The 27,410-nt window shown below is 41.3% G+C and overlaps 2 protein-coding genes across 3 annotated transcripts in view; one reads left to right on the forward strand and one right to left on the reverse strand.

Annotated features, from left to right (window-relative positions):
- rac3b (Rac family small GTPase 3b) overlaps positions 1 to 7,720 on the forward strand; it is an 11,089-nt gene extending 3,369 nt beyond the window's left edge. The window contains 6 exon segments of the mRNA XM_034119292.1: positions 513 to 555; positions 558 to 586; positions 1,613 to 1,730; positions 2,472 to 2,534; positions 3,079 to 3,238; positions 5,161 to 7,720. Of these exon segments, the coding sequence (XP_033975183.1) occupies positions 513 to 555; positions 558 to 586; positions 1,613 to 1,730; positions 2,472 to 2,534; positions 3,079 to 3,238; positions 5,161 to 5,291 (544 nt within the window). The 3' untranslated portion in view covers positions 5,292 to 7,720.
- Positions 7,721 to 8,714: 994 nt separating this feature from the next.
- On the reverse strand, positions 8,715 to 19,209 carry dcxr (dicarbonyl/L-xylulose reductase). 2 transcript variants are annotated; one of them, XM_034119294.1, is made up of 9 exons: positions 19,111 to 19,209; positions 18,847 to 18,923; positions 17,056 to 17,153; positions 14,873 to 15,027; positions 14,321 to 14,363; positions 13,347 to 13,446; positions 12,888 to 12,952; positions 12,474 to 12,591; positions 8,715 to 8,903 (listed from the first exon to the last, which is right to left on the reverse strand). In XM_034119294.1, exons 2-9 carry the CDS (start codon positions 18,896 to 18,898, stop codon positions 8,800 to 8,802), a joined length of 735 nt encoding a protein of 244 aa, XP_033975185.1. In that variant the 5' UTR covers positions 18,899 to 18,923; positions 19,111 to 19,209; the 3' UTR covers positions 8,715 to 8,799. The 2 variants fall into 2 exon arrangements, with proteins under 2 accessions (XP_033975185.1, XP_033975184.1); XM_034119293.1 differs by having other exon boundaries at positions 19,065 to 19,162.
- Between the last annotated feature and the right edge of the window lie 8,201 nt (positions 19,210 to 27,410).

Consider the following 27,410-nt stretch of genomic DNA (forward strand, 5'->3'; position numbering starts at 1 on the left):
CATTGTGTCTTTACCATCATGTCTTGTTATTTCTCGTCCTCTATTCTTCTCTGTCCTGCTGTCCATCCCACCCAGAAAAACTCACTGACCTAAAATCAGTGTCCTTGCTCTGTCACACACATTGGCGCTGTGTGTCACCACCGTTTGCTGTGTTTATGGAAACATGCACACTAAACCAGCCTTTACTGCATGCATGAGCACACAGCCAATACCTATTCCATCAAGCTGTGTGGCACCCTGTATCAGTACAGTGTAGGAGGGGAGGGGGGTACTGAAGAGCAGGTGAGGTAGCGAGTGTGCGTGTGTGTTTGTGTGCGTGTGTGTGTGTGGGGGGGGTGTATCATAGGGGGCTACTGTGTCCCTCAGGCGACTAGAATGTAGGCCAGTGTCTGTGTGGCACAGTAAAGGGAGCCTGCTCTACTCTCCTGCACACACACAGAATGAGTGTGTGTGTGTGTGAAAGTGTGTTACCCATTAATCCTGATGTGTCCTCTGCTGTCCCCCCTCCTCAGGGCGGTGGGTAAGACCTGTCTGCTGATCAGCTACACCACCAATTGCCTTCCCCCGGAGAATACATCCCCACCGTGTGAGTAACAGTGAACATCTGTCCTCCCTGCCATAGGGACTACTATGGCAGCTATTGATAAGGAATAGATCATTCAATTCAAGAACTTTATTGTCATTGTTAAGGCACAACAACATTTATTTTGTCCTGGTCCCGTTGGTGCAAATGATAAAATAACAAATACGACTAAAAATAAAGGAAACAATCCTTAAAAAGCTAGTAATAGAGAGGCTTAACAAGATAAAATAGCTAAAATAACTATACTAAACATGATCGAGCACAATATGTACAGATGGGGATTGCACATGAAAAGGCACTATATTGCACATAGTAATAAGAGCTTATTGTCATAAATATATATATATGTGTGTGTATATGTATATATGTATATATGTATATATATATATATATATATATATATATATATATATATATATATATATAAATAAATAAATAAATAAATATACCAGACTGTGGAGATATTAGAGTAGAGCAGGTTCCACGGCAGTTTTAGGCAATATTACGGATCAATGACCAGACATATAAGATTTCTGCATCAATCATTTGGTTGTTTAAAAAATCTGCTTCAAAATGTTTTAGGAATGAGTCCTAAACCCAGAAAGGAGTTTGCATTTTGGCACTTCCTGTCTCAAAGTGAATGTTTTTATGAATTAGTTTTTGCTAAGATATCTGAAATAAGGTCTGTGGTTAACACACGCTTACGAGATTTTCAATTACTCTTATGCTTTTACATGCTACTGCCATTCTTAAGACACACACCTAAATGAACGATGTAACTCCTAAACGTCATCCAAGGATCATTAGCCGCCTTCAGCTTATCGGTGTTGACGTGAAGTCATCCAACCAAAGGAAAAAACCCATTGGCTTTTCGTCCAGTAAGCCCTTGCTAACAGAAATATCGCTGCACCACTTTATACGAGATATTCAATTCCCTGAACAGAACTTCTTCTAAATGCAACAGATCAACTAGTTGTGAGCACACTTTCTCTACCTGTGTTTCACTCTGCACTGTCCGCCTCCCTGCAGCTTTGACAACTACTCTGCCAATGTGATGGTGGACGGGAAGCCAGTGAACCTGGGCCTCTGGGACACAGCCGGGCAGGAGGACTACGATAGGCTCAGACCTCTGTCCTACCCTCAGACGGTATTCAAACCCGTTCCTCCTGAGCACACACACACTCTCGCACACACACACACACTCAAACACACACTCAAACACACACTCAAACACACACTCAAACACACACTCAAACACACACTCAAACACACACTCAAACACACACTCAAACACACACTCACACACACACTCACACACACACACACACACGCACAAGCACACACACACACTCTCGCACACACACACACTCTCACACTGGAAAAAGTTGACTTTAATGAAATGTATTATGTCAACAGATTTCCCATAACTGTATTAGGTTAGTTGAAAGCAATACTATTAAGTTCAAATACAAATGATTAGGTACAACTTAATATTATTATTTTCAACTAACCTAATACATCTATGTGAAATCTGTTGACATAATACATTTCATTAAAGTTTACATTTTTTCATTTCTAAATGGAGATATACACACCTCTAAACAATGATATGTTGAACAAAGAGGCTAGTTCTTATTCAGAAATAAATAGTTACTATATGTATACAGCTAGGGTTAGTCAATTAGCACTTGACTAAACAGGCTAACAAAACCCAATCATGTAAACTCCCATTACAAGACTCAATTTGATCTGCAGAAGATAAATCAAACATATTAAACATCATTTCATTTTAGAACCTACATATGTTAAAAATGTGAAATTTCACACACACACACACACACACACACACGTCTCCCTCTCAACTAGCCGTGTCTCTGATTCTCTCCAGGATGTGTTCTTGATATGCTTCTCCCTGGTCAGTCCGGCTTCCTTTGAGAACGTCCGAGCTAAGGTCAGTACGCTGACCGAGCCCCCCCCCCCCCCCCCCCTCCATGCCGAGTCTGACCACAAGGAGGCACATCTTTGCTCCACCTGGCTTATTATACCCTTATTACCCACCTGTTCAGACCTCATCTTAGAACAGTCTGCCCTGACTGCTCTCTCCAGAGAGGCAGCAGAGAGTGTTGTAGGGCGAGGTCTGAACAGGTCACACTCTGCAGAGGGGGGAGACCGACTGTGGTTTGGTCTGCTGAGCATCATGGGACGCTCTCATATCAAACCACACTTTCCTGAAGGTCCAGCCTCCCTCTGTAGAGTCTGTGTGATGGGATCCTCGCATCAGGTCATGTGATCGAGGCTGCTCTGCCTGAGGATGTTGTGTTCTTACATATTCCATGTATTACACGCAGCTTCCTGTAGCTCCACAGCTCTGTGTGTTGAATGTCAGCGTGGAACGCCGCTTGTTGCTCTACTTTATCTAACAGTTTTTTCTTTCTCCTCCCTCTCACTGACTTTGTCCTTTGTACATGTGATTGTGTGCGTGTGTGGTGCCCCAGTGGTACCCTGAGGTGAGGCACCACTGCCCCAACACCCCCATCATCCTGGTGGGCACCAAGCTGGATCTGCGAGATGACAAGGACACCATCGAGAGGCTGAGGGACAAGAAGCTGTCCCCCATCACCTACCCCCAGGGCCTGGCCATGGCCCGAGAGATTGGTGAGTGTGAGTGTATGTGTGTCAGGGTTCCCGCGGGGTCTTAAAAGGTCTTAAATTTGATAATCTGAATTTAAGGCCTTAAAAAGATCTTAAATATGACCAAAAAAATAAGAAAGGTCTTAAATATGATTTAGAAGGTCTTAAAAATGATGGGATTTGAAAGGTACTTCTGGGTTGCGATCGCGATGTGTTTTGGGGGAAATGTCCGGGCTGCAAAGTAACCTGTACGGTAAGAGCCTTTCAGTTCCCCCCAACAATCTGTATTGAAATAAATCAACATGGAACCAGTAATCACTAACTTTTTTTCCTCCCGGCCCCTTATCGGAGAACACCCAGCTAGTAACCTAGCAACCAAGCTTCAGCTAGCGGCAGTCAGAAACTCATGTATCTTCAATCTACTTACAAATAAATATGGGGAAGTGTAAGTTCAACCGTATTTGGGTTGGAAAACATCGAATTTAGTGCTTGGTTGAAACCAGTGGAGGGAACGTGTTTGAAGCCCGCTGCACCTTTTGCAAAATAAATTAGCGTTTGTTTTGCTAATGTAGCGTTAGCTAGTGCAGCGTTAGCTAGTGCAGCAGCTCCCGCAACAACACCGGGGGACCTCCGGGCGACATTTGGGTCTACGTCAACCCTAAAAGCGGAGGTGCTGTAGACGCTAAATACCGTAGCTAAACACCAATCATACAACAGCAACGATGAAAGATTGTAGCCAAGGCAGCAGAGCTCTGAATATAGCTCTTGTCACTCTCACACACACACACACACACACACACACACACACCACACACACACACACACACACACACACACACACACACGGGCTGCTCGTTTATGGCAAAAATCATAATCACGATTATTTGGGTCAATAATTGATATCACGATTATTAAATACGATTATTCATTGACTTTGAAAACATCCATTTATTGAACTTTAAAACAAATAATAATTTGAACAGTATCTTAACTGTTGATTACCCTGAACGTATAATTCAACTGAGAAACCAATACAAAATAAATTAAATAAATGATACATTTAAATAAATAATATCAAAATAATAAATACCAATAAACAAGATCAACAAATATTTTGGAGCGCACTTCCACAAGCTATTAAACATATATAAATATGATAAATACAAATAAATTAGACTAAAATAAATGAGATCAAATATGTTGTAGTGCACTGTCACAACCTAGCAAAGCTAAATAATTGTTTTTTTCAATTATGTTGTTTTTGTAATTGTGGCAGGCCAAAATCGTAATTGCGATTAAAATACGATTAATTGCACAGCCCTAGCACACACACAAGCACACACAGACACACACACACACTTTTTGGCTAACACAGTTCTGTACTGTTATGCTGTTATGTTCAGTCATTGTTCTTATGTTGAACATGAATACATTTACTTTGTAAGTAATTATGGGACGTATTTCTTCTTTCATAGCAATTTTCCTTCATACTTTCTTGCCGTGAAATAGGTCTTAAATTCTATTCAAAGTGGTCTTAAAAAGGTTCGTGTGTGTGTGTGTGTGTGTGTGTGTGTGTCCAAATATACGTTTGTATTCATTGCCTTACTGTTGATCAACTTCCCAAGCATACCAAAGCAATGCACCACACCCCCTTCCTGATTTTTGTCCTTTTTTTTGCAATGCAATGCATCCTACATTAAGAATGCACATTTTCAATCTGTTCCTGAATGCATTCATGGTGTCTTTCTCTACACAATCGACCGCTGGATACATGAGATGTTATTGTAACATGAGAGTGATTTTTTGTCACATCCCTTCAATTCCAATGTGGAAAAGGTGTGGGGTCCGGAGGTTTCAGGGTGATGGTAGATTGAGGTCTTAAAGCAGCAGACACAGTTTCACTCACTGAGAACTACCCTTCCCATCATGCCCTCCTCCTCCTTCAGGTGCTGTGAAGTACCTGGAGTGCTCTGCGCTGACTCAGCGAGGCCTGAAGACGGTTTTCGACGAGGCCATCCGAGCCGTGCTCTGCCCCCCGCCCGTGAAGAAGAGGGGGAAGAGGTGCACCATGTTCTGAGGAGGGGCTTCAACACTACACTACATCACCATGAACAACAACCACTACTTCTCTGAGAGGATGAGAGGAAACTAGCGAGAGTGAGTGTGCACTGCTGAGATTGCTTTCTTTATATTGATGTTTTTTCAGAGCGATATTGGCAACAAGACCAATATTTAATCCAATTTTTTTACCATAACTGAATGGATTCATAGGTTCTCAGTGACTGTCCACATACTTTGTACTCATAGAAACACACACGCTGCCATGAGGGCTGACTACGGTTTCTCTTACTGTCTTCATACTGCTACATCTCTTCTTTTTCAGCCATGCTTGCTTGAATTAATGCAGTGTTGACTAGATAGAAAGTGTACTATGAAACGCCTTCAGGTCTGAAGTTACCCTCAGCTCCTGATCCAAGATCAGCATGTGGAGACTAAATGGCATGCACACAGAAATCTGTTGCTAGGACAGTCAAACAAGACACTACTGCCTGCATTCACTCAATCTCACAAATAGAGCATGGTGTCTTAAATGTAAATAATGTGGTAGAAGAATTGAGAGTGATGAGTTAAAGGGAATTCAGTTTTATTCAAACCTGGGTTTTATTTTTGTAGTTTTGGCCTCAGTATAAACGCAAATAAATTGATTTAAAAACACACAATGTGAACAGTTAAAAACACAATAAAGTGCTTTAAGCAACTTGTTATTAATCCTGTCTTGGTCACAATCTAATTTAAAGCTTTTTTTTTAGATTTGCGCTAATATGTTGAATTTTGTCAAATCAGTGTATTTCACTAAATGACCACAGATACTCTTGGCCAGGTGTTCTGTAGATGAGCTGTTAACATGTTTTGTTTCTTGCCCATCTCAGCAATGATTTAAATAATTGCAATGTAAGGCATACTGATAGGAATGACAGCCTAAACAATGCTCCTATACAAGTCAAATATGGAAGTGACCTAGCTAGCATAAAAAAATCTCTGAACTCATCACTCTATTTTTGGTTTTCTCATTTCCTCAAACCCACCTTCCTAAGCTTACTTTACGTTTGAGTTGAAAGTCTCGTACTTGACCTTGTGTTTAGTACTTTGACAAAATAATTCCTCAAGGTTCACTTAATTGGTGTTTCCGGAGCTTCCTGCCTCACCTTGTTGCCTGAGCAGCAACATCATTTGCTCAAAAGACGGCTTTGAGATGTGACTGGTATTTCCAAAGTCAAAAATTAAAACTTCTGAATCTTATCAACTAATAATCACAAGTTAAGCCAAGGGGATGAAGGCAATGGAAAAAGAGTGAACCTTGAGTTGAAATATAATTTTGTCAAATTATCTGACACAAAACATCCTTAGCCAAACCTTTCTCTGCCGGCATCGATCTGCGCTGTCCTTTTAGGATGAAAATAAAATGTGAATTTCTTTCTCTGGACCAACATGTGATCTGAGTCAAGTGTCTTTGGGTAACTTCATCTAACTGTGAACACGTGACAGACGAGCATGCCAAACATGGGGGCTGAACAACCTCGCTGCCTGACTCCTGCCTCCGGGGGCGGAGGAGCTTGCATGGGTCTTAAATTATTCTGTCTTAATTTATCCCATCGTTTAAATCTCCTCTCTGTTCCTGTGTGTGTGCGTGTGTGTGTGGGTGAGTGCGTCACAGGCGTGTAAATGAACACTTGTGTGTGTGTGTGAGCACGCGTCGGTGTCAGTGAGACAGCTTTGGTGGGGGTAGTGCATAAAGACAGTATTGTTTAAGCCAAGTTTTTTAGTGTCCAGTTTTTGGTACTATTTCATATTGTATTGTAGTAATACACAAGACTTTCAACAATCTGTGGACATAAAGAAAGAAAAAATGGATATTAACGACATCTAGCGATGTACAGAATAATCCTTAGAAAAAGGAATGCGTTATGAATATATATCTACATGTACCTGAATATTTAGCTCTTGAAACTAAAACAATTGAAACTAAAGGGATTATAGTGGCTTGTGTTGAAGTTAGAAGTGTTGCTAACAGTGTACAATAAAGGGGCCAATCTCTGTAGTGTGTCGCCTTTATGAAATGCATTTCTGTTCCGGCCTGCGTGTGTCTGTCTCCCCCCCGCGGGGAGACGCAGCACTGCAGCCATCTGTCATGCTGTCTTTGGTTGGCATAGCAATCTGTGGTTGACTCATGTTGTGTGGTCCTGCTAGCTGAAGGTGTTGAAATGTAGACGAGAAACGCAGCAAAAAAGTCTCAAATCTACTATTGCATGGAAGTTCTCTGATTATTTGACCCACTGTAATTCTTAGGAGAGGCTGTATAATGAAATGCATTGGCCATGTATGTATGTAATGTAAGATGACTTGTATACTTGTTCCAACTGTCTGTCTTATTTTTTATTACTTCACATGTCTGTGTGGTGGAATATTTCAATTTTTTGTATACTAATACAATGTATATGTAAGGCACTCTGCAGTCTGTCGTCATTTGTTCCTCACTTTACATCCAGTAATAATATGTACATGAAACCGAATGAACGCAAGTGGTGCAAATACAACCAATGAGAACATGGTAAATAAACAAACATGCAAATGAGCTCACGATAAAAGTAGCCTGGCTTACTATCATTTTAGTAAATAATACATTGTTTTTAATGATTCATAATTTCATTATGCAGAATGACCATTTCTGAATAATATAGATTACGTTATGGATTATAGAATGATTAAATATGTGTAGGTGTTTTAATCTATCAACTGGTGAAGATGGATCGAACTTCAATGAATGATATGAACATGCAAAGTGATGGTAACTCATCGTGTCAAATAACTGAAGTAAGAATTCCATATTTGTTTCCAAATTGCAGTGGAGTAGAAGTATGAAGTAGCATAAGACGGACAATTCAATCTATTAGTCCATCAATAATCAACTTTGATAATCACCTTATTTAAAAACATTTCAAAGCTAAATGAACAAACATTTTCTGGTTTCTTCTGCTTTTCTGTTGCTGATGTGATGTTAGACCCTTCCCTACGACAGACACAACCTGGAGCTAATGGAAATAGTAAGTCTTTACAACATCAATTACATTTCATTCATTGATAAATCCAGAAAATAAGAAATCCGCTTTTGTCAGGCATTTCTGATGATACATACTCTATTTTGAGTTGAAGTGAATTCTGGCAATGATCATATTTTGTCTCCTGAACATGGTTGGGAAACATACTCAATACAATGTGTCACTTTCAACAACAAAATGACATCCCTGTAAGAAGGGTTAATACAGCTGTAGTCAAATGTCCATTATCTTTTTAAATGAATGCCTACAAACTCAATCATAACCAATCTTAAGCAGTAAAAGCAGTCTCAATCTCAGACTCAGACTTGTTAATAATACTTACAAGAACAGAAAATAAACATGAGCCAATATGAAATGGACATAAGCACAAAGAAGTAGAAAGGTTTGAGGTTGGTTGTATTTTATTTGTTAAACAAAATGACTTAAAGGCTACTTGTTGTCCTCTGAGCGAGGGGCCGATGTGCTGAGTCAGCAGGCCAGGAAGCCCCCGTCCACCGGCAGAGAGACCCCGCTCGTCATGCTGCTCTTATCACTGAGCAGGAACAGAATACTGTTCACCACGTCCTCCACCTCTGACCACAGGGGACACATGGAGAAGGAGAAGACATTCAGGTTTCACTCTGTGTTCATGAAGTTACAGTTCAAATGCCCACATGCACAAACACATGCATTAATGGAGAGGTGTCAGAGTGAAGGGGTTGCTATGGTGATGTGCGCTGGAGCAGTATATATTTTGGGTCCGTGCAGGGACACAAGCCCCTACAGACTGAGCTGCCCACATGTATGAACCCAATGCTCTATACACTGCATCATTGCACCTGACAATAAGATTTCTTTTAGATTCAATTGCATTCATGAAAATCAGAATAGTGCAGGTCAGTCTTTGAGTCCATCAGTGAGAACACGCTACACGTCATCACAAAGAATGTGAACGCAGCTCTCGCTCCACTTATATATATAATAAGAGGACATAATGGGGAGGCTGAATCCACATTCCTGAATCTGAATTAACCATCAGACTCCCACCCTGGTATCCTGGTATGACCTCTGGGAAGAGCCCCCCCCATATGTCTTTTGTAAAGAGGAGAATAACCTCAACTTCAAATGGTAGTCCATCATTTTTTAAATGCCTTTTTGCTTCCATTTTGAGAGTGAGATGAGAAGATGGAATGTGTCCAAAGCTGGGGGTTGAGATGGGGTTAGCTTAGCTTAGCATAAAGACTGGATGTACTGATACACCTTGTATCTGTCTGTTTGATAGGGAGGTGTTTTAAAGTGGACCTATCATGCTATATTTAAATGATATATTGTAGGGCCATACCTATATAAGGTATATTTATACGTTTCTGTTTTCAAAATACCAAACAGATCATGCATTTTAGCCATGCCTCATTTCGCTCTATGTGCTGTTTGCTGTCTACGGGGCTGATTCTGCTGACCACGCCCCCCTGCAGGAGAGGTGAGCCGTGCTCTGATCAGCTGCTGGGCTGTCAGAAGAGGGGGAGAAAAAGAGATCTCCGTCCTCCGTGTTTTATTATATAGAGTCGTTATTCATTTGTTTTAAAGCTCAATAAATAACAAAGAAGACCTTTGACCGGCACTTTTCTAATTTTGTCCAGAAGATTTAAACTTTAACGGACATCTTGACCGGCGAAAGAAACTGAAACTGAACCTCTGCCGCACGGTCCCCTCGTTCCTTGGAAGAGGCGGAGAGGTGGGTGTTTGTCATCTGCTGGTGGACTAACCAGAGAGAATTACAGTGCTTGCCTCGACGGGGAGGGATTGCATTGAATTACAGCAGCAGGAGCAAACGCTTGCCTCGGGGAGGGAGAAAAAAAGCCACAGCGGAGAATAAACAGAAGGGTAACCATGGTAACTATGGGCGGGAAGTCTTCTTCGCTGCTTTTGTGACAGACTACAGCGCCACTTACAGGCCTGGCATATGTACTACAGCGTCTCCAGCGCTTTCGAGCGGCAATGGCCGGCCGTGGCCCAACCCCACATTCCCCTGATAGGTGGAGAGTTGGCCCAATAGCCGTAGCGCCACCGTCCTGACGTCAGGACAGTGTTCAAATCTGGATCAGTTTTTATCAGATCCGTTGCAGCCCCTTTTTTAGAGATTTGGGTATGGAGGAAAATAGAGAGGGTTGTGTTTTCTGACACTTGGTGAGTTCCCTGGAACACCGGGGACACATATTCATGTATAAAAGACGTACAAAAGTGCATTTTGCATGATAGGTCCCCTTTAAACGTTTGACAGAGCAGGCCCTGACTCCAGGGGCCTCATTTATAACGCCTTGCGTAGGATTGACGTAGGAAGGTTGCTTACGTAGTACAAAGCACAAAAATAGGTACATACATTTTCCGCCATTTTCCGATTCACAAAACATTGCGTACCGGAGAGAGAAGTGCGTACGGCATTTCCTACGCCTGTTTCCCTTTATAAATCACAATCGACTCGAAATGCGGCGCAGCTTTTGCAGGCTTCTCGTAACGCCCATATTTGCCTATAAATAGTCAAAGAAACGCCCATTCATTCATTCATTCTGACTGACTGCATGAAGAAGATCGCAGGAAATGACGATAGAACAGCTAAAAAAGACATCTCACACCGTGTCAGATTTTGGTTATTGTGGGGAGGTCGAGATAAATCATAATGTTTGGTGGATGCAGTTTGAACCAGAGTAGCAGCATGGAGGTCGGATCGTCACCAAAATAAATAAATAAGTGGTCCGAAAAAAGTTAATGACAAAAAAAAGACACATAACCTTCCTTAGGCAGTGTGTTTGCACCGGGGACAGGAGACACCCCCTTGATGAGAAACTGTAAGAAATGATCGGGGAATCCCTCCGGAGTGTAGTCATGACGACTGGATCGGAATTATTTTGTTGTATTTGGTGGTTTGTGTTCCAGCTGTCGATCAGCAACTATATATCCATAATCCACCAGTTAAAGGAAATACAACTAATGGGTTGTGTTATATTAGCTGTACAATTTACCACATATGGTGTTCTTAGTTTCCATACCTCCTGTGTTTTACGAGCGACTTATCAAGTCTTGGCAAACGGCATAAAACACGATTAAACGTGATAGTAGCCTATATAAAACCATGCTCGTATCTACAACCTATAGAAATGCAAAACGGCGTCAGTTTAGACGTTATTCTGTCCTCCTGCTTACCGCATCATTTATGAGAAAACATTTCATAACATTAACACAACATATTCGAGGTGGTTTTAAATAACATATCCGTATTTATTTATTTCTCCAAGTTATGTTTTTGTGTGCACTGAGGAGTCTCAAACAGGCGTTTGTTTAATCATTTTAAGATTGGCTTTAATCAATGTTTGAAAAAGAATTCTTCATATGATAAATGAGAGGTAACATTTGATTTATTTCCACATATTTCTCTCCATTCTTTCTTCTGCCAACGGTGTCGCAGTTTCTCGTCTCTCCCGTTGTTGTGCTTAGTGCGTACGCATGGGTTAGAGTTTGCGTAGAGGACCGCACATTGTCCCGTCAAGTTAGTATTTTATAAATCGCAAACATTGCGTAGAAACTGGCGTACGCCATTTTTTGAGCGTATATCCCTTTATAAATGAGGCCCCAGATCTGTCCTTAACATACAAACATGCTCTGATTTACTTTTGTTTATTTATGATGATAGAGTATACAAAAAAATGGTAGACTTATTCCCCTCATTGTCCCTAATGTTTACACAACCATGACAATGCCTGATATATTAACACTAAGACGCATTAGAAAATAAGAACACTAACTACAAAACTCAATCCTCTGAACAATCATTTATTTATTTACCACTAATTTTTTATTTAAGTACTTTCCAAAATATGCTCCATAGTGACAGATGAATACATTAAAACACTCTTATATGTATTTTCTAATGATAACAACAGAATTATTTAATATGTTATAACGATACAACACTTATACAAAAGGCATTCTGCACAATGAGTACATTTGGCTGATACTACTTTGGTACTTTTACTTAAGTAACATCTTGAACTCAGGACTTTTACTTGTATTTTAAGGCTGTTATATAGTACTTTTACTCAAGTAGGGAATCTGAGTGCTTATCGTATAATCATGCTGTCATTTACACCCAGCCGCTGGTCTCTTACCTGCGAAGCGGCCCAGGGGGATTCTGGACATCATGGTCTTGGATTTCTCGGGGTCGCTCCAGCCCAGCCGCCCCATGTCCGTCATCACCACTGTGGGGTTCACACTGTTCACACGGATCTGAACACAACAGATTCAATCAGAAACATCGTTAAAAACGTATCATCAACACCAGAGACAAATGAAAAGGGTTTAACTGTACTTATTTTATATTCTTCATTAATAACCCGTAACCTGTCACTGGACTGTCATTATGAAACAGACACTATGAAACGCTTGTTTAAGAGAAGCATAGGAATAAAATAGAGGTTACACACACATCAAGTGCACAATAAGTGTTATACAGGGGTTCCTTTCATGAATGATACATCTAATGAACTCAAAAACATTCTAATGATGTGTTGGTGTGAGTTGACCTGGTGGGGGCCCAGCTCCAGAGCCATCACTTTAGTCAGCATGTCCAGAGCTGCTTTAGAGGCACCTGGACAACGACAGGAAACAGAGACAACAGGACGTTTACTGACCTGCAGAAGCCCCTTCCTCTTCTTATACAAGTTAACACAGGACTGACACCATATTCATGTATGTGTAGCAGATAGCAGGGTCATTTACAGAGAAAGATCTTTCATTTTATATGCACACATTTTTTTCAAAAGAACATCTTGTATATGTAAACCTACTTGGCCTTAATCTGATTCTGAATTATGTTTAGCAGTTTATCCACTACTGAAAGCTGCGGATTCAATCAGTGACCAGATTAAAGAATTGATCATAACTGTACTGAACGCCTCTATCAGCTACTTGGATTTAAGACCGGAACTCTTCCTCTATCGAGCGGCCCCCTGCAGGTGAGTGTTCCACAGCTCTGGACTCACAGTAGACGGCGTGCTCTCTGAGGGCGCGCTGCGACCCCTGGCTGGACACGTTCACGATGGAGCCTCCGGACCCTCTGGCCCTCATACCCCGGCCCACCATCTGACCACAGAGACACACTCTGTTTCAACTGGAGCACACATCCCAACACAAAGGGAATAAAACAGTATGCTGTGGATGTTTTTTTATAAAGGGAAACTTATTGTAGTTGAGACCAAAAGGGCTATAACTCTTACTCCCCAAGTTGTTAGAGCTCTCACATTTTACACATATTTGTCTACTACATATAGCAAGCAATGTTTACAATTTATCCAGCTTAAAACAATTAATATATTAAAGCCAAATATAAGGAGTTCCATTGTGACAAACTGCCCCTTGTATGTTGATACATTTCAAACTCAAGAAGAAATGTATTCTAAAACATATGCACTATATGTGTTCATTCTGTGTGTGTGTATATATATATATATATATATATATATACACACACTGTATATACACTGTATATATACTCATATGCATAAGAGCTGTGTATCAGCAGCATGGTTGGATATTAGCGTCATAAGGTGAAATTCTCACATTTCACCTAAGGAACTACTCTCCAACCTTGTAAAGATAACATCGTTCTTACTTCAACCTAACCAGTTTTAATTATAAAAGTAGAAACTTGTTCCAACACATTACTTTCATAGCTAAAAATCAATGATTAATCTGCTCTCTTCTAGACATTTCACATACACAGTCAGCAGAAAGCGGTCATACTGATCTCATGACTAAGAGTATCCCTGCCTGGTGAAGTGCTGCTGTTAGAGCCAGCATTTCCAAAACAGGCACTTTCCCCGAAACACAAACCTAAGTTAACAATTAATGTTAAGATCAGCAAAACATGCACTTAGTAGAGAGCACAAAAAACAGAATGGAGCCTAGAATGCAGGACATGCAGGTGTAGTGATGAGGATTTAAGGTATTATTGTACCTGGGAGACATGCAGCACCGCTTTCACGTTCACATCGAAGGACCTGGGGATGAAAGACACCTTAAAACAGAACGAACAGAACAGGCTGTGCTCTGTCTGCTGCTGCAGCTTCCTATTTGCAAATCACTAAAGGCACAGTTCAGCACCAAAGCATGAATGCATATTTTCCTCTTAGAGTTAGTTTCATCTCACTGTCACGAGCATGAGCCTCTCTCCATGAGTAGATGCATGCTAACATCTGCACGGTGATAGTGTAGAAAGGAAATAGTTCCTCCATGAAACTCCTCACAATCCTGTGCATTTATCCTGAATGACAGGGTCACGATATCTTAAATGAGACATTGCTGTTGTTCAGGTATAGGTTTTGCCACTTTGAGCGATACATACATGGTGTCATCTAGTTATATTAAATTGGAAGAAGACAGACATCTCTATCAGTGGTAACTCAAAACAATCTAAATTCATAAATAGCACTGCGAGGACCAGGAAAACATATATACTTCGTTTTTTGGGGTGAACTGTCACTTTAAAGTATCTTGTATATTTTCTCACTGGTCGAACTTGTCTGGTGTGACCTCCAGAAACGGCTGCAGAGTGGCGAAGCCTGCGTTGTTCACCAGCAGGTCGATGGGGCCCACGTCCTGCAGGGCCGCCTCCGTGGCCCCCCAGTCTGCCAGGTCCACACACACCGGGGTGATGGAGGCACACTGAAGGGGGGGGGGCACATCAGAGAGGATGGTGCAGAGCAGAGAGAGAAGGAGGAGAAGGAGGAGGAGGGGACCAGCTAGTATTGATCCATTCAACTATGAACAGCATATACAAAATGATCAATCCTGCACTAACCATACATTCTTTTTTGGGGGGGGATTTAGCATATACTGACTTACAAGCAGTTTACTGTGATAATCACTTTGTAATGATTAAAATCCCTTCAGATGTTTTCACAAGAAAGTACCTTTTGTGCAGTAATACACTGTATACTGAATATGTCCAGTACAGCTAGTGAGCTTTGTCAATACATAACATCTTTAATTATAATAATGAAAGTAATAATAACTAGAAAATGCTGAAAATGCGTGTGAATGCTGTAAACTGTGAACATTTGTTGCTGAATTTAGCTGAAAATGCAGAAAAAGCTGAATATGTTATTAGTTGAATGGTCTCTGTAGCTGCTTTTAGCTACAGAAACCAAGTAAGTGTGTTGCTGAACTTAGCGGAGAAATACAGAAAAGTGAAATGATTTGAATCAAAATGGTTACAGCTCAAATGCATTGCAATGACTTTGTTGGAAACTTGAAAGTGAAATGTTAAACTGGAAGAGTAGGAAAAATAGTGAAGAAGCTTAATATTTAAAAGAAAAGGTTTAAAAAAGGTATAAACAACAACATGTATAGCCTCAATGTCCTGAAATAGCTGAATAATGTAATAGTTGAATGGTTTCTGTAGCTGAAAGTAGGCTGAAGGAGTTACATATCAGATGTAAGTAGTAGTGAATGAATGTGTATTAAGAAGAGAAAAGAAAGTAAAAAGGCTTGGGAAAGCAGCAGAATATTTTGACTGCAAACTTTTCAACTAAAACCATACGTCACCAATAATGTATAAAATATGTGGAACATGTTGAAGTCAGTATGAAGTCTCCATCAAGAGGCATTTTGTTTAATTTGTTTGCTTATTTTTATTTTATTTTTCAACGTAGGAGAGGTTTTCCTACGTTTGTCATGAAAAATGATGTCCAAGGAGTGTAGGGTTTGGGAGCTATGGCAGGTTTAAAACGTTTTTTTGGGCAAATTTCAAGCTGTCCTCCACTCTGTTTTGAGATCAAAGCACTCCAGACTTAACGAGCTGCTCAATACACACTAATGTTAAAATCTGAAGAAGGCCTCTTTACCAAGCTCCAAACTAAGCTAAATATCTCAAAAAGTGTAAAATATATCAAAAATCGGAATAAGATTCTAATAGCTGAAGGTCTTGTGATCATTTTAAAGTTGGAATGAAGTCTCTAGCTGAAAGCATGTGGAAGGAGAAGCATTTGGCGCACGGTGTAGGTAAAAGAGGATTTGAAGGTTCCTCCCATTGAGTTAAATGTAAAAAAAAGAGTTTAAAAAGCCAAATATTTCAAAAAGTATAAAATATTTTGAAAAAGTTGAAAGTTTCCCATCATGTGCTGAAAAGGCTGAATATTTTTGATATTTGAATGGTTTCTGTAGCTGAAAGTAGGCTGAAGTTATTCGACGGCAAACTTTTGGTTGAAATAAGAAGAAGATGATTAAAGATTTGATGAACTATAGTGGAATACTATTGCACAGCATTCACACTAATTAGTGCGAATGCTGTTTACAACATTCCACTATAGTTCTTCGATTCTTTATTAGTGCGAATGCTGTTTACACCTTATTATTTCAGCCAATACTTTGGCTCTCCATAACTTCAGCATACTTTAAGCTACAGAAACCATTCAAATATTAAACTATTCAGCCTTTTCAGGAATCGATGGGAAACCTTCAACTTTTAAAAATATTTTATACTTTTTGAAATATTCAGCTTTTTAAACTCTTTTTTCAGCTTTTTAAACTCTTTTTTTAACATGGAAGTCAATGGGACGACTCTTCAAATGATGGTGCCTAACGACAGCCAAAGTCTGTTTTAGATGATGAAACCCAAATGAAAAGCCACACTGTGATGATGTCATTGCACAGTGTTTTAACTGGTATATTCCTTAGTGAGAGAAGGTGTACCTCCTGCAGCAGGCTGTGGAGGTCGGCCTGTGTGCGTGTGACCGCGGTGACCTTTGCCCCGCAGCGTGCCAGAGCCAGAGCCGTGGCCCTGCCGATCCCTGAGACAAAACATCCAGAAACACAAAGAGTGATTACAGAGAGGAGCTGTGACACACACACACACACACACACACACACACACACACACACACACACACACACACACACACACACACACACACACACACACACACACACACACACACACACACACACACACACACACACACACACACCACACACACACACACACACACACACACACACACACACACACACACACACACACACACACACACACACACACACACACACACACACACACACACACACACACACACACACACACACACACACACACACACACACACACACACACACACACACACACACACACACACACACACACACACACACACATTCCTCAGGCTTTACCCCTCTGCGCTCCAAACAAAGCTTTGTTATATTCCATTTTCTCTCTCAGACAATGTGCAAATTCATCACACGCCTTCATCAGATCTGAGGATCTCATTATAGAGTTTTAAAGGTTTTTAGCATTTGAACAAAAAGGATGGAGGGCAAACTATCAGGGATTGAAAGTTGACATTGAGTGGCAAGTTCAATTTAGTATATAGCTTTAAATATGACTGCTTGGGGTTGGACACATTTCAAAACCTTTGGATTTTTCCAATTTTTTCACTTTTAAAACATTACAAACAAAGCCCATTAACAAAAGAAAGTGTGCAAAAGAAATACAAATAAAATAGTGCAAGAGAATGATACAGGCGACACAATGGTGCAAGCAACATGCAGAAATAAGTAAACCTGATTAAGCATAACGGCATTTGCCTCCATTCGTTGTACGAGTGGAGGCAGTAGAGTTCACTAGTAAGCTAGAGGGAGTGTCCTGATTTTACTAATTGACTAGTTTAACACACTTTCTAAAACATGTTAACTAGTTATGCAAAATGTAAACTACTTAACATGTTTAGCCCTTTTTACCTTACTAAAAACGAATGAGGCTAAAACATTTCTAGTAGTAATAGTTAATAAAGTAGAACAGAGTTTAACTAGTGAATGTGTCAGCACTTTCCTTGTTGTTCTGAGTTTGAATCCTCATGGTTTATTGCAATTATTGTAAGACGCTTTGGATATAAGCATCAGCCAAATGCAATGTAATGTAGAGTTGAACTAGTGACATTCGTACTCGTCACTAACCTCACACTACTTTTGGTGTCTTTTAACATTGCTGGTTAACTAGTGAAAGCCAAAATGCTCACTATTGTATTTACACTAGTTCAATTAAAAGCTAATGAGTAGGTGGGATGAAATTGAGATATAAGGCTTCCCATTGGCTCTCAAGTTCGAAATAAATATGATTTCCTCATGTCCCACACTGCTTCTAGTTCAGTCCAGAAGGCCACTAGTGTCAACAAGCTGACCAGTCTGGATTTTGGTGCTACTTGTAAGAAACTTAGTCGGAAAATAGTTCCACTGTTTGCTAAAAAACGAGTGACTAACTCGACATAATGCCAAACTAATGTGACCAGATGTCTAACTAGTGCTAACAAAGAGCTAACTAGTGTAGCAACCTGCTCTCATATGAAGGATATGGAGTAAATATGAAAACAGCATGCCATAAAGTGATGCTTAAAGCAGCCTGCTGGTGTCACTGCACGCACTGTAAACGTCTTCTGTGTCTTGTGTGTTGTTTATTCTGTAGCCTATCGTGTATTGTAGTGTTGCGTTCACCTTTTCCTGCTCCGGTCACTAAAGCTCGTTTGCCCGCAAATGAGATGTCCATGGTGGGTGAAGTCCTCCGAGATCAGCTGCAGTGATCAAACACAGGAAACACACATTACAGCCTGAAGAGTCACGTGACTTCATGTGTACTCAGGACGGATCGAACTTTTCTGCAACTTCCTTTATGTTACAACTAAATCAGCCACACGCATTCCCTGCTTCCTGACCTTTGATAACGTGTGTGTTGAGGTTAGAAACAGCGGAGGTGCTCACCGGCGCTGCGGCAGACGGGGCTCTGTGTCCGGCTGCAGGCTGCAGGAAGCTGCCGCTGCTCTGGAGGCTCAAACATTAACAGTAACACAGTTAATATGTTCCAGGTCAGGGCTGCACACTCACTGTGAGCAGGCACAAAACATAAAACATGCAGGCTTAAAACCCACCACAACAACAAATTAATCTAAAAAGAGCTCACAATGTTTTTTCAGTTTGGTTTATTGCACTTATTGTAAGTTATTTTTGATAAAGGCATCAGCTAAATGTAACACAGTATTTGATGTCTTTGATCTGTAAATAAGACAATTTATGAAATATTATCTTGAAAAATATGTATATATTTAATGTGTGTAACAATCCATGCAGGTAAAAGTACTAATACCACATTTTAAACATACTCCATTACAAGTACAAGTCCTGAGTTCAAAATGTTAAGAGAAGTAAATACTATGTGGCAGAATGGCTTTTTAAAAGGGTTGTATTATTAGAATAAAAATATTAGTACATATATGTCATATAAACATAATAGTCGTGGGGTTGAACCTTGTTTCATCTGATAAAGTTTGTTTTCTCTGCTGTTTCTTGTAGCTTGGGGCTACCTCTTCAAAATCCAAGAGGGTGCCCGGTGATATCCCTTGAGCATTTTCGGATATTAACCCCTTTATGCCCAAAATTCCCAAATCCCTGAAAAATATGGATTTATGGGATTTCATGCAAAATTCTCAAATGAAATGCACCAAATGTTGCTTTCTCCAATGTTTATTCGTAAAGGAGGTCATGTGTTCCAAATTAATGAATATTAACCCTTTTACTGTATGCCAAGCCAGCAAAACAGGTCGCTGGATGAACTTTCCTACACCCATTGAGCTTTTGAGATCCAGAACAATGGATTTCGTTATATTTTTTGTATATGCTTTTCATGTCACGTCTAACACATGTTGTAACCATTTCATCTAAAGTGTAATATACCCTGTGAATATGTAATTAAACCATAATTGCAATATTTTGTTGTCATACGTATTCTGCCTCCAGATTGTATTTGGCAAGATAGCCCCTCCAACTGCCAGTGTAGACAGTGCTGTAAAGATTGGAGAGGCAATGTTAGAACAATTTGAAAAGACCTGGCCAGAGGGATTTTACAACACCATCTCAAGCAAAGTGAAGACCACGGCAACAACAACAACCAAATCCATCAAAATTGGTGACTCCAAAATGTATGACCTAAATGTGATCTATTCGAGGACCATTGCACTGTTCTCTAGTGACCGCGATGACGTGAAGGATGTCCTCGCCTATGAGCTGGCACCAGTCCCAACTGCCATGTTCACAGAGGACGGAATGCGAATTTGTAAAGCCAAGTCCACACTGAAGAAGTCACTCCAGGTTGAAGTCTCCAGGAGGAATGCCGGTGATGCAGATGTCACTGTCATTGATGGATCAGCACTTCTTTGGACCATACACTGGCCAGCTGATGGTACTGTCGCTGATTTTATTGATAATGTTAAAACACGGCTGATTTCATACCTGTCAGAGAGTGACGTCTACCTCATCTTTGACAGATACTATGATTACAGTATCAAGTCTGTCACCAGAGATGTCAGGGAGACAGTGGTCAATAGGAAACATCATCTCCTCCTATCAACTAAGCTACCAGCCCAGAAGGTTTTCTTGTCATCCATTGAAAACAAGAAACAGCTCAACCTATTACTATTTAAGGAACTGACCGAAGACAGGCTTTTCCATCTACGGGGCACAACCAAACACAAGTTGGTGGTGACAGGGGAGGACTCATGCCCCATCGAGATCAGGATGGAAGAAAGAAGGAGCCGATATGAGCTAGAAAATCAGCAGGAAGAAGCTGACACCATCATTGTCCAACAAGTCCTGGCGTGTGCTGTAGAAGCCCATCAAATCTCTGTGGTTTCTGATGACACAGATGTGTGTGTGTGTGTGTGTGTGTGTGTGTGTGTGTGTGTGTGTGTGTGTGTGTGTGTGTGTGTGTGTGTGTGTGTGTGTGTGTGTGTATACCACCAATACCATCAGGCAGGACTGGATGTACCACTCATCATGGAATCCCCCCCGCAAGGAAAGAGCAATAGTGGACATCAAGGCGACACTGTCCAAGCATTCAGAAATTGTCGAGAACCTTTTACAGCTCCATATCGGGATGTGACACTGTAGCGTCTTACTATGGGTTGGGAAAAGGCTCTGTCATCAATGTCCTGAAAGCTTGGTACGAACTATCAGCCATTGGCAACATGGATGCACCATTCCAGCAAGTCCTCTACCAAGCCACTGCCTTCATCTCAGCCTGTTATGGCATAAAGGAGAACACAGACATGTCACACACAAGGCTACTTGTCTGGGGGGGAAATAATGGAAAAGGACATATGTCTGCTCCAAACCTTGCTGCTCTACCACCAACAAATGAAGCCTTCATTGAGAATGTTAAGAGGGCCCACTTTCAGGCCATGTTGTGGCGAAATCTCAATGTAAACCTGCTGCCAGCACTGAACCCAGAGGAATTTGGATGGAAAGATACGTGTAACAGGTCACTGATCCCAACCCATCTACCAGAAGATGCCAAACTTGTCCCAGATTACATTTTGGAGATGATCAGGTGTGGCTGCAAGAGTGAGACCCCTTGCAACTCCAAGAAGTGCAGTTGTAAAGTGCATGGTTTGCCATGCACAATGTTCTGTGCATGTTTCAGGGTGGGATGCTCAAGATCCTAAGACTAGATGATCATCAGCAATATTTGTAATGTGTCATTTCTATATGATAATGAGCAACAATCTGCTTGCCTTTCCTTTTGGTTGTTGGCAATAAACGCCATGCAGTTGCGTGAGCAAAAGAGATAAGTTGTTTGCATTGTCTTTGCATAATTCACTGCACTACAAAAGTATGTTTTGCTGGGTCAGCTTGAAAGGGTTAATATTAAATAATTTAGAATACAAGGCACTGTATGAATGTAAACATTGGGGAAGGCAAATGTGATGCATTTGATTTGAATACATTTCAATATTATTGCATGAAATCTCATAAATCCTTGTTTTTCTGGGATTTAGGCGTTTTGGCCATGAAGGGGTCAATATCCGAAAAATGCTCAAGGGATATCACCGATATCACCGGGCACCCTCCTGTATTTTGAAGAGGTACCTCCAAGCTACAAGAAACAGCAGGAAAAAAAACTTCATCAGACGAAACAAGGTTCATCCAAAAATCAGGCTTTGGCTCCCGGACTATAATGCATTACCAAAGTAACTACTGTAAATGTGTCAAATAAAAGTAGTGGAGATTTTATTTAAAATTGTAGTTGAGTAAATGTAGGCCTACTTAGTTTCATGCCACCACTGGTAACAATATATTTTTCAAAAAAGTACACTGTTGACTCGTAGAGGTAAGTCCCATGACTTTTGGACTTGAGTCCCCTTTATTTATTTCCTAAATCAGAAAATGTTCCCAGATCCACTTTGTTTGAACCAATCCAACAGATTTCATTAAGTTGTAGGAGACAATACTACTAATGTTACTGAGCTGCCATTGGAAAAAATTAACCAAAAGATTATTTTGTACAAAAACGATGTGGTGGTTAACAAAAACATAACCGCACACTTTGTTAAACTTACTCGTCAACATTTTTGAAGAGCACTTTATTGTGACTGGTTCAGGAGTCGAAACGCAAAGGGGACTTGAGTGCTAAGACTGAAGACAGAAACAAAGACCTGGGCCCTTTCTCATTTGTCTAATTCCCCTCCTCGACTCCTATCCTCGTGTCTTAGTCCCGCCCACAGGAGATGCGAGCGGAGGAGTCGAGGAGGGGAACCGAGGAGAGAGGAGGGGAAGCAGCAGGCGTTTAGAGAAATGAGAACTCCTCTCCTCTGAGCGGTCATCTCTGTTGCCGGAAATAAATCCGCCGAGGATCCGCGGACTGGCGTGGAGGACCCATCAGTGGGTGTTTCTCAATCGCGAGTAAAGCTGCTGCAGAGCCACTATTTCAAGCATACTACGTCATCGAGTGCCGCCGAAGTACTGTTCCAATCTCCAGCATACTTGGAAATCTACCGAGCCCGGCGCACTCCGTTTGGAGAAATGTCGAGGCTGCACAGGAGTAGACTCCGCGGTCTTAAAATCCCCACAATGCTTTGCGCACGGACCAATTTCCCCAAATCTGTGGCGGAAGATGTAAGGCGGGGCCTATCATATGATGCACACCTGCACACTTGCTAGCCTGTTCCACTCTTTGTTTTCCGAATGGCAGGAAGTATTCTTGCCTCGCTTCTGAAGCAAGATGCTCGGCAGACATGTGCTACCAAGCAAGCGTACTCGCGATTGAGAAACACCCAGTGTATCCTCGGTTATAGCTCCTCGATGCTCGGTCCTCGAAGTGCATTTAGAGAAATGAGATGTCCTTCAACATGGCGCGCTGAAATCCATTTCCGGGTCACTACCGGAGGACCGAGGGTTCGAAATTAGTGAAATGAGAAAGGGCCCTGGTCCCTCCTCTGGGAGCGAGCACACAGAAGATCATCACCAGTAAACACACACACCCTTAGTCTCGTCATCCATATCCACTCAGTTTGTGATATAGGAGTCCCTCAGCACTAAATCATCTTCATGAAATCAGACATGTACTCCAGTGTTTTCCACATTAACTCATCTGCTCTCTAACAGAGGTTTAGGGAGGAACGTCCCAGGAGGTTGTGGGTAATCAGCTCATATAAATCAGCCATTTTATTATTATGTCATTAACTAGAATACTGCCAATCGGTTTGTTCTGTTCAATTATCCAAACTAACCCGATGTATACATACACTCCACAATTCCACAATAACAATTTGACAATGCAGAAAGGTTTTTATTGTTATTGAAACAACACAATACATCAGCAGTAAAGGGTTTATAAAACACTCTCCACCGACCTGCAGTGGAACACATGCTCCGGATTTTGGATTCTAGTCGTGTGTGCAAAAAAGGTAGTCGAGTGTTTTAGAAAAACACTTTTTAAAAGCAGAAATATTGTCTCTGGAGTGGGTGGAGCCAAAGAGTAATTGCAGTTTGCCAAACATACAAACTTGTGAACAGGGCTTTGGGATTTGTTGAGGACTGGAATATCAAAGTTGGGATTCTGGACAATCAGTTTGTCAAAATACAAGTCAGCTAAGAGGAAAAACCTGAAGTCCGAAATGAGTAACAGTGGTCAAAGTCAGAGAGGTGATGTCTGCAAGGACGTATTGTGGAGTAAAGAATGGCTGCGGCTAATAAGGCACTTAACAACTTTTTCACGGGATTCAAAAGAAACATGTATTGTAATGTAAAATGACTATGCATCTACTCTGAGAGCCCGGCTCCACGGGGACGAAAACGGGTTGAATCCGCATATTTCTCATGCGTATAGCCCTCTAAGCTCGACGACGCCGTAAGGGAAACGTAGAAACAGACCCCGCAAACGACAACGGGTCCAAAGGTGGATAGATCTGGGAACGGAGCGCTCTGGGGGGTCCAACGGGGCCGTGGAGTCGCCTATACGGTCATTCGTTTTCATAGCCCCGCCTCTCCCCCGCAGGGTTGCTATCGTGCTCCAGTCGCTACTGACCATGCTACAGTTCTTTGTGCAACATCTACAGGAGCTCCTCCTTGAATTCAGATTATTTATCTTTATCTCGATATGGACATAAACGCGAGTGAAGTCTAATCTGACAGGACGGAGACACGCAGCTCCTGCCGCTGTGATGCAGCGGGAGCAAAACACACACTTCAAGTCAGATCATCACCCTTAGCTATTTTAATTACCTCTCAAACTACCTAAACTAGTTATAAATATGTTCATTTTTACTGTCGGGTCACTCATTACAGGATCAGCTGCTGCATGAGACAGACACTGACGCTGTCAGAAGAGAGGAAAAAGAGACAGCCTCCGTGTATTTGATGATTATATATCATTATATCGTCGTTATTCATTTGTTTTAAAGCTCAATAAATAACAATGAAGACCTTTGACCGGCACTTTTATAATTTTGTCCGGAAGATTTAAACTTTAACACACGCTGACCGGCGAAAAACTCTGCCCGGTTCTGTCGGCCCCCACCGCGGAGAATACACAGAAGTGCAGCCATGACAGCCATTCTTCTTCGCTGCTTTTGTGGAGGAAGTTACAGCGCCACGTACAGGTTCGGCATATGTACTGCAGCTTTTCCAGCGTTTGGATGTAAACTATGGGCTCAGAACAGTCTCATAATACACACATGCACACAGAAGGATTCACACTTGTATTTCATGATCCGCAAAAGGATTCACACTTGTATTTCCGGATCCACACTTGTGTTTGTCAATGCACACACAAATGTTTTCCGTTTCATATACATGTTAATAAAATCCAAATACAGAAAAAAGTTTTACATATGTATTTTTGATCCTCACATATTTGTTTTCCGTTTAAAACCGCTGCACCTACAAACACAAACCGCTTTCTGTGCATGGATCGCTGTGCATTCGTGTGTGGGTTTTTTGAGACTCCCCTGACGGTCACCCGATTCGTACTTGTAATTTTTTCTGTCTATAGCCAATCAGATGTCTCCTCAATTCTAAGCCAATCACATGAGCGCGCCCCCACGAGGGTAGATTTCTTGCGTTCATGACGTAGCGCTTCATGTACGCATTTTGCGCTGTCCGGAGCTGACAGGTCCATGGAGCCTGCCTGCAGGCGCTAATCTCAGGACACCTCCACTCTCAGTACATTGCCACTTTCCGAGCAGGAAATGCACACAAATACAAGCCTTTATATTATTAAGGTACAGTGCCACTTTCCGAACCATTAATGAATGCTTGTGTACACAAAAACGGCAGGCAAAACTGTTTTAAATGTGTGTTTCCTGTATGGCGAATACAGCTGCTTTATTTATGTCTGTATGAAGTTGTTGTGAGTGTGGAGGGAGCAGCTACAGGTTAGCTTAGCCTAATCGATCAGTGCACTACGAAGCCAGTGCTAGACAGTGAACTGTCAACGGGGAGAGCCCCGCCGGTCATTATCGGCCGATATTCACTCTTAATAGTTTGATCGGTGCTCTCTATAAAGGCCGATCAGGAGAGCTGGATCTGATCGATATGGACATAAACGCGAGTGAATTTTAGCGAGCTGCATGAGAAACTGACGGGCTGTCAGGAGAGAGGGAGGGAGAGAGGAAAAGAGATGATCCTTACTCCCGTGTTATTATCCGGTCATAGTCCGGTAATTACCTAACGGAAACGCTGCTACACAATTCTTATAATTATTATTATTGAAACATGACCGGTAAGTTTCAAATTTGTCCGGTAAAATTAAATTCTGTCCGCGGAAACCCTGCTCCGGACTACGCAAAATGCGTATATGAAGTGACATGAATGCAAGAAATCTACCCTCGTGGGGGCGCGCTCATGTGATTGGCTTAGAATTGAGGAGACATCTGATTGGCTATAGATAGAAACAATTACAAGTACGAATCGGGTCACCGTCAGGGGAGTCTCAAAAAACCCACACACGAATGCACAGCGATCCATGCACAGAAAGCGGTTTGTGTTTGTAGGTGCAGGGGATTTAAACGGAAAACAAATATGTGAGGATCAAAAATACATATGTAAAACTTTTTTCTGTATTTGGATTTTATTTACATGTATATGAAACGGAACACATTTGTGTGTGCATTGAAAAACACAAGTGTGGATCCGGAAATACAAGTGTGAATCCTTTTGCGGATCATGAAATACAAGTGTGAATCCTTCTGTGTGCATGTGTGTATTATGAGACTGTTCTGAGCCCATAGTAAACGGAGCCGTCTCGTGGAGCTTGACACAATCCGGTGTATATTGCGTGGGGACGGAAGGTTTTTTGCGGTTGCATTTGCGTTACTCCGATGCGTTTTGCCGTATTTGTCCTCGTGGAGCCGGTCCTTCAGGCTGCATTCAGGGACAACTTGGCTTGAGATGAAAGGCTAACATTCTCAAGTTTAGCAGGTATTTTTCAAATATTCAGACTAAGAGTAACAATTGAACTGTGTCCTTATCTTTGTTTTCACGTCATAATGGATTGTTAACTACATGAAATGATTAGCTGTTTTGTTTTATGTATGACTGTATGTGTGTGGACCCCAGTGACTCAGAAACTTTGACTTGCTGACACTGCACAACAAAAGGTCAGGGGTCAATTAAATCATTAGCAGCACCCACTTTGGACCATGAATGTCCAAACCAAATGTAACAGCTGTAGTAGAAATATCTTTGGCTCCACTAATTCCATCAAACTAATCATCTCTGCCTTAAAGAAG

The sequence above is a fragment of the Trematomus bernacchii genome, unplaced genomic scaffold, assembly GCF_902827165.1.
Source record: "Trematomus bernacchii unplaced genomic scaffold, fTreBer1.1, whole genome shotgun sequence".
Classification (NCBI taxonomy): domain Eukaryota; kingdom Metazoa; phylum Chordata; class Actinopteri; order Perciformes; family Nototheniidae; genus Trematomus; species Trematomus bernacchii.

Bases quoted from the DNA above. Each gene is read 5' to 3' on its own strand.
- dcxr (XM_034119294.1), bottom strand. From the start codon at position 18,898: ATGGACATCTCATTTGCGGGCAAACGAGCTTTAGTGACCGGAGCAGGA. The intron at 17,154-18,846 runs GTGAACGCAACA...GTTTTGTCTCAG, and splicing joins AGTGACCGGAGCAGGAAAAG to GGATCGGCAGGGCCACGGCT. The intron at 15,028-17,055 runs GTACACCTTCTC...CCCCCCCTTCAG, and splicing joins TCCACAGCCTGCTGCAGGAG to TGTGCCTCCATCACCCCGGT.